The 8,240-nt window shown below is 43.4% G+C and overlaps 1 protein-coding gene across 5 annotated transcripts in view; it reads left to right on the top strand.

The window, feature by feature from the left end:
- Positions 1-8,240, top strand: part of LEF1 (lymphoid enhancer binding factor 1) — a 115,231-nt gene that overhangs the window by 89,337 nt on the left and 17,654 nt on the right. For all 5 annotated transcript variants that reach the window (XM_046656318.1, XM_046656319.1, XM_046656315.1 and 2 more), the window contains one exon: positions 4,484-4,591. In XM_046656318.1, coding sequence (XP_046512274.1) covers positions 4,484-4,591 — 108 coding nt within the window. The remainder of the gene's footprint in view (positions 1-4,483; positions 4,592-8,240) is intronic.

Here is an 8,240-nt window from a genome sequence, read left to right as displayed (position 1 = left end):
GTCCACAGATGCACGGACTGTGTGCACACTCTGCACGGGACGAGTAGGGAGGGTGGACTGTCCGCAGATGCCATGACTCTGTGCAGACTCTACATGGGATGAATGGGAGGGTGGATTGTCCGCGGACGCACTGACTGTGCAGACTGAAGCGGGACGGCACTGGTCCCACGGAGGGAGCTACGGGAAGGGTTTGTGGGACCAGCCATGCTTCTGGATGAACCCCGGCAAACAGAGCTGGCCACTCCTCCCAAGACAGAGGCAGATCTCTTCTACCCAGAAGCTTTAAATGGAAGGATTTCTATGGGCCGCAGACGTCTTTATTCTAGAAAAATCGCTCTGATTCTTAAAGGGTACATGTGCCAGTTTCTGGATTGCCCATTTTCTTGTCATTCCTTCTTTTGGCTATGCTGAGATGTTTTTCTGAGCACCCATCATGCAACAGGCGCTAGGCTACTGGACCAGGACTCTAGGATTTCTTTATCCGTCCACCAGCCCAGTGGCTTATCAGTCCTAGGCACTTTCCTCAGGAATGAAATGGTTTTACTTAGTATCTGAAGAGTGCTGGAGAAAATTTGAATTTTTCTAATTCAAATTGCGTTTTCACTGTAATTACACTGTAATTTTAGAAATTCTGCATCTTAATTTGTTGATGCTTTTCCTATATGTGTGGTAGCTTCTTAAATTATGACCTTGTGTTTTTGTTTTTGCAACCTCTCAAGAAACTGATGAACATTCATGAGGAGGGTTTAACAGCCTTCACGAAACTTAGAGGATCGTGTTTTAGCTGTTGTTGATAATTTTCACATATTTGTTCCAAACCTAATACATTTCAGCATTTATAAGAGAAAACATTCTGGAGATTTCCAGTCCCTGACAACAGATGGAGGAAAGCAGACTCCTGCGTTATCGATTCCTGTTGGAGAGCATAAAAACACAGCTCTTTCCAATCTGCCAGACACCAGGGTTCCGGGGGTGGGTGTGGTGCTAGATTATAGCTATTTTGGTGCCCTGTGTATAATACTCTCTCTCCCTGTAGATTCTTAAACACTTAATAACAATAATTACAATGATTTCCCAAGCCAGATCCTGGCAGATGAGCAATTCCCATCATCTTTGAAGAACCCTGCCTTAAAAGCATAACGGCTGATGAGCGTTTCCCCTGACCCTTTAAAAGAAGAAATCAGAGGAAAAGAAGGACTGATGTTCTTATTTCAGCTCCTGTAAAACTCTTAGCTTTTTTCTTTTTCAAGTTAAAGGTCCTCTGGCCCTCCAGCGGGAATTATTTTCCTGCTCAAGAGAGTGAGTAAGGATATGACATGGAGGCGTGCTTCCTATTTTCAATGCACGTTTCTAACAATTGTTACTTTCTCAGCTCCCTTAACAATCCCCAGATCAGAGCATGTGTCCGACAGGATGGTTCTCATTTGGGGTCTCCCTCTGTCTTTGATTTGGACACCTGTTTCTATTTATAGGTCTCTGAGATCTTTGATTAAGCTCAGCTTTTCTGTCCTTTCATAACTCCCCTCTGGCAGGGGAGTCCTCGCTGGCTCTTCAAAGTTCCCGGCTTTAAAATCATGAAGTTTTACACTGGGATAATTAGAATTCTTAAAAGTGGAACTTAAATCCATCGTGCAACATTTTATCTGATTTTTATTGATCTTTACTGTATCTCTAAAATAGAAATGTTCATTCATATGAATTAAAGTTTTCTTCTTCATATTATAGATAATAATAACACAAATCTTACTTTAAAGTAAGCTTTTTCTTTTCAGACCTTCCAGGGTCTTAAGTCCATTTAGTACAAATTTACTGTCAGAATTTTTTAACTGCAGAACTGTCTTCAAATTAAATGGGTATTTTCCCAACAACTTGGTAAAACCTTGACAATGAAATTAGATTTTTTTTTTTTAAAAAATCAACTCTTAGCTTTTCAGTAAATGAGACAGAAAAGCATTTTTAGTCAGTTGTGTTTCAGAAATTCCTATAAAGACAGACCATCTTTCTAGTTTGTGCTAGATTTTAAAGTTTTCAATGCGAAACTTTAAAGCCATCGTTTTGCCCGATGATTTTCTCTGGTAAACGCTCTTTTATTTGTGAGTACGTTTTTTGCGTTAGAAACATCAGGGAACTAAGAGCAGTTGAAAAGGCGGGTGAGCGGTTTATTCTGTGGCCTGCTCTGTCTCCTTGCATTTTGCTGAGTTTCGTTAGCTGGGTCCCTTTGTCACCCTGAGTTTCCTGCTGTAAAAATACCTGGCTGTTTAACTGGTTGTTTGGGTAGAAGACTCAACCTCCATTTGTATTTTGGGAGATGGGTTGTTTACACTTCCAGGTTTTCTTAGCAAGTTATTAAGCTGCCATAAATTATATAAAGTCTTGCTGATATATTGGAGGAGGATAAGAGAGATTATTTGTCAAGTGAACAGACAAATTTATAAAGTAAGGCTTCCATCCTTTCTTAACTTTTCTTCCTTTTTGGTAACAACTTTGCCTCTTGTCGATCACATTAGCACCAGAACTGTGTCAATAGTAACCATCAGTTTTTTCTCAAAAAAAGAAAATCGAGGCCGATCTTTTCCGTTGTGTCCAGTTGGCACTGTCCCCCTGTGATGGTCCCTAGGACAGGTGTGTGTCTCACATTTAGAAAGGCCATCGCCAGCGGAGACAGTCGACCTCTCCTGCAGTCTGCACGGTAGCCACTGCCCCAGACGTCCTCCTGGGCGTGGCTGGGCCCGCTGTGCCCGCCCCGCCCTACGCAGAGCCATGTCTCAACAACTTTCTTCAGACTTTTTTCTGCCACCTCCCCCTCCCCCCTTCCTTTTTAAGGAAAGCATTTTGCCTGATTTGCCCTTAGGCTCAGGCCGAGTCCCGCAGTGTTGTGCTCCTTAACTGTGCACTCCGCGCTTGTAAAGCAGTTGAGGTTAGGTCGTCCTCCTTGCCCAGCACCGAGCCCCGGCCTCTAAGGGGCTCTCGAGAGCCATGCAGTGGAGCCCTCCAGCTGGGCTCGGGGCATCCCCGCTGAGGCTGGAGTACATGTGGTGCTGTGGCCCAAGGGCTCAGTGCTCTTCTTGACATCAGGGTCTCATTCTCCCAGCCAACAGCAGCCACAGGGCCTTCTGCTTTCTTCAGGAAATCTTCCTGGCCGTGCCTGACAGGCTGCATGCAGGGGACGAGGACTTCTCCTCTCTCACCAACCTGTCCCTTCCTCCTCCTTGCTCTCCCCAGTCCAGCCACACCTTTCTTTTCTTTTTCTTATGACTTTTAAAAGCAGGAAGAGGAAAATTAAAGTCAAATGTAGGATGGACATGAAGGAGAAAAAATCACGTGGCTTTGAATGGGAAGGAAGTGACCTGGAGAGCTCCACACCCCAGAGCTGGGAGAGCAGGGGTCCGGAGGCCCCGGCTGTGCGAGAGCACGCATGCATGTGCGTGTGTATACATACACATGGTGCGGGCTCAGGTCTACTCCTCCTGTAGCCACTGCCTCTGTGCCATTACCTCCAGCCAGTGGATCCCCCAAAGCCCAACCCGTTGTCCTGGGAGGTTCTGTTGACAGGTCCTGGCATTTGGGAAATAGGGACAATACTTGAAAACTACCTACTTGGGACCTGGGGCAAGTTGTGTGCAGACACATGCAAAGCGATGTGCAAATATAAGGGGCTTAAAATCCCCAACAGACACCTGCCTCCATCAGCTGTTGTGCTGTGTGTGCTATAAATCAGTTAGATACCAGGGAGATGGGAGGTTTGCAGGATATCAGCCCCTGCCTTCTCCACATCAGATACTATAGTCTCCAATTCCACATGGCAAAATAAACTCAGATAATGCTCCTTGCTTTCCATCAGAAGGAAGCTAAAAGCCCCGGCCATAAAGCGTGCATGTGTGATTGTGCCGCGTCCTCCCCACAGACGAGGAGCATTTCTATGAGTGTCAGGAGGGGTGAAGACCCTCAGGCACACACACTGACTTCTGACATCCTGCTGTCGAGACAGGACCATCTGATGGAGGCTTCAGACACTCTGTGTGACACGGTGGGGGAGTGTCCATGGAGGCAAGGCAGGATGTGTCTGTGTGGAAAAGACATCTGGAATTACCAGATTTTGCATAAATAAATGGTGTTTGGGCTCAGATATCAGAATGTGCTACAAACGGAAGAAGGGCTGATTGGGTGTTGAGGTGCACCGGGGAAAGCGCTTTCTAATCGATGCTGGACCAAGGAGTGGGCGCAGCTCGCTTGTTTCGGACGCTGTCATTGACTTGGATGTGTCTCAGGTGCCGTTGAAGAACAGGACCCAAAAAACCAAAGTTTGAGTTTCTCTCTCGCCACCCGACCCCAAGTGGGTTTCAGTGGCACTTGGTCTTCTTCCCATTTAAAGATAAATCAACGCTTAAATGCTCAATGTTTTCATTCTTTAATGTTTGAAACATGAAACATGTAATAATGTTGCTGTTCTGCTCACTGTCATTTGATTTTTTCCCTCCTTTAGTGGCACGCCCTCTCCCGTGAAGAGCAGGCTAAATATTATGAATTAGCGCGGAAGGAGAGACAGCTACATATGCAGCTTTATCCAGGCTGGTCTGCAAGAGACAATTATGTAAGCCCCTTCTGCATCCAGCACACCCGCTCTCCCCCCCCCCCCTCCTCTCTCTCTGGCTTTCCGTGAAGGAAGTGTGTTTTAGGTGTATCTAATGCTGGTACTATTTCCTGCTTTTGGAAGTTAATGAACTTTGCAATAAAGATTTCATGGATATGGCGCATTTTGAAAGCTTTGAGCTGTCCTAATTATTTTTTTTGGCTATACATGCTAATGAATTTTTTAGAGTAAAACTTTTAACAAAAATCTTATCGTTAAAACATTTGTGATAAGGATTTTTTTTAATCCCATAATCTTGTCATGTAAAGGCAACTTAGTAATAACTAGTTACATTACCTTCCAGGATTTTTTCTGTGCATATGTTTTTATTTTTTACTTGTTTATAAGTGTGTTTGTGGGGGGGGGTGTGTACATACACTTTTGTGTCATGCTTCTTGTTCATATAGAATAAGCATTTTTCTGTTACGACAATGTTTCTGTGTCCGTTTTAATGGCTATACAATACATTTCATTGAGTGAACGTCACAATTTACTTTACTATTTTTTCCTACTGTTAGACATTTAAGTTGATTTCTATTTTTTACAGCTGGAAATAAGCCTGCAATGAACATACCTGTGAATAACAGTTTTGTCTGTATTTAGGACTATTATTTCTGTAGCATAGAATCGGAGTAGTGGAATTGTTGAGTTAAAGGAAACAAATATTTTAAAGGCTCTTGATACATATTGTCAAATGGTTTTCCGAAAGGATTATATTATTTTACAATTCTTATAAACAATGTATTCAAGTGACTGTTTTGCCACAGGCTAATTAGAACTGGATAAAAAAAATTTATTTCATATTAATGTACCCTGCTGTCTATTGTGTATTTTCAGATAGAGTGGATATTATATTTTTTAAGTTATACTAATTTTATTGGCAAAATATACCTCATTTATATTGCAATTATTTTATTACTTTAGAGTTTGAACATTTTACTAATATAGTTTTAATACAGCAAGGACTATTTCTGAGAAAGTGTAAGTGATATATTAGTTTTATCATACTTTATAGAGGAGGATAATTTTGATTATTTAAGCTCTAAATTTAAAATTTTCAAGATCATTTCCATCTTCCATGCGAGACTAGTATTTGAAATGCCAGCCAGGACAGCCTTAATATTAAGTGGAATTGTCCCTTTTAAAAAAGGTGGGGTGGGGCTGGTCCCATGGCATAGCAGTTAAGTCTGGTGCGTTCCGCTTCAGTGGCCGGAGTTCACGGGTTTGGATCCCAGGCACAGACCTACACTGCTCTTCAAGCCATGCTGTGGCGGTGACCCACATACAAAATAGGGGAAGATTGGCACAGATGTTAGTTCAAGGCTAGTCTTCCTCACCAAAACAAAAAAAAAAGGTGAGGCGGAAGCCATTAATCAATATTTAATTTAATGTGTGGTCATTGCCATGGATGGATGATCCTGTGGCGCTGCATCTGTGAGGTCATACATCCCATATAATGAGACGCCAACAGTTCTGGAACATATTTCTTTCTTGTAACATGCTCTGAAGAAGAAGTCACTGCTGCTCAGGATTCGGTGCTCAATCAAACCTTGGCTCCAGCCATGATGCGGAAGTCAGAGTCCTCTTGTTTGTTGCTTCTGAGCAGCAGCTCAGTGGACTCACCTGAGTCGTTGCTTTGGGTGTTTTAATAACTACCAGATGCCGAGCGTCAAAAACTGTCTTAAATGCTTTTTGTGTTGTTTTCTGATCCTCATGATAATCCCACGGCATAAACAGTATTATTGTATCTTACAAATGAGGGAAATGAGGGGCTGGGGAGGGTAAGTGATCCGTCCAAGACCGTGTAGTGGCTAAGCTGCAGGTCAGCCCAGGTCTCCCCGTCCTCACAGTGGATGTGGTTTCCCTTCTCCAGGGCGGACTAGCTCAGTCTCCCAGTGCTTTCTTCAGAAGACTGCTTTACTTAAAGTTTTCTCCTCTGAACGGGGCTTCTGTTCTCTGGGCAGTAATTAGCATCTTTCTGCATAGAACCTCTGCAATGCCCTTTGAGTGGGAAGATCAATCTCCCACCTAAAGAGTTTCAAAAGTGCCCGCTCCCCGCCCACCCCTGGTCCTGGATCTCTTTGGATGCTGTTTACCTAAAGGGAGAGTGACCTTCCCTCTTTGACCCATGGAAGAGCTTGGCTGTGCTGTGACTTTGCATAGATTTATTAGCACTGCTTGTTCAGCATCTTCGAATGAAGTTTCTGTTTCTGATCCCTAAGTAAAGGAGTGGCTTTTCACTTTTTAAAAGAGTTAACACATATTCTCTCTCGTGCTTGCTCTCTCTCCCTTTCTCCATGTGGAGAAATGGGAAGAAAGTAGTTTTAAAGAAAGCCAGTGTAATGTGAATTTACCTTTAAAGATTTTCCTCCGCTCAATTTTTTTCCCACAATTTTTAAAGGAAATTGTTTTGCTTAACTTGATTTTATGATCCTCCTTGAATGAAGGGGAAACCCTGCTTTGCTACATACAATTTTTATAATAATCAAAATAAATCTGTTAGTAAGGAAACAGAAGTCAGTCACGTGGTAGCACTTTAGCTGAGGGTGTCCTTAAAATGACAGTGTGGGCAGAGAGTCGAACAAGACGCAGGCCTGTATCTTAGCCTCAGTGTCAGAGTGCTATCCTGGTCCTCTCTGAGATCATATTAAGTATATATCTCAATGATTTAATATTAAAATGCCCTATTCTATGACATCATAGATTTTAGAACTTTGTCTTTATAACCTGTTTTTTATAACTTTTATAACTGAAGTCCTTGTAAATCAGCAGTGCACATATTTTCTTAGGTGAGATCAGTAAGGCATTTTTGTATTGTTAGAGCTCTTAAATTTAGTGCTTAATAACCCCAGCACAGTCAGGCATCGCTTAGTGACGGGGACACGTTCTGAGAAAGGCAGAGTCATCGTGCAAACATCATACGCTGTGCTTACACAAACGTAGATAGTACAGCCTGCTGCACGCCTAGCTCTGTGGTACTAATCTTCCGGGACCACCCTCATATATGCGGTCCATTGTTGACCAAAACGTCATTATGTGGCACATAGCTGTATTACATGTAATTTCAATGAAAAATATTTTTATGTTTACCATACGTGAATTTCATGTTTTATCTAAGTTGACATTAATACCTCTAAACTGTGTAGGTCTTTTTGTCTACCATAGATGTAGATTCTCTTGGAATGCTGGTTTATACCTAGAATATAGCATAGGTTATTTCAGAAAACCCCTCAGGCCACCGTCATGTGGTCTAGGCCTGTGCCACCCGGGTGGCAGAGACGAGCTGAGAGACTCAGGCCATGTGGCGAGCGGCCCTCACAGCACCTGTGAAGCGTCAGCTTATGGTGGTGAGCTCTGCCTGAGGGCGGTGGAGGGGTCTGGAAGGTTCCCGGAAGAGGTGACACTTGGGAGCCAGGAGGAGAAAGTGAGGAAGGAGGTTCCAGACACATGGACCAAGGTCACAGCACATGAAACCATAGTGACTGTGAGAGGAAGAGAGCCATGCCTGTGAGAACGCGCCCTCCCTCCCTCTGCCCCCTCCCCCTGGAGGACCTCTCATCGTCCTAAAAAAGACTGCTTCATTTTTGACCGGCCGGAGTATCTGCTGTTG

The sequence above is a fragment of the Equus quagga genome, chromosome 3 (assembly GCF_021613505.1).
Source record: "Equus quagga isolate Etosha38 chromosome 3, UCLA_HA_Equagga_1.0, whole genome shotgun sequence".
In the NCBI taxonomy this organism is placed as follows: domain Eukaryota; kingdom Metazoa; phylum Chordata; class Mammalia; order Perissodactyla; family Equidae; genus Equus; species Equus quagga.
The sequence above is the reverse complement of the archived record's forward strand: the minus strand, read 5'-3'. Positions and strand labels throughout refer to the sequence as shown.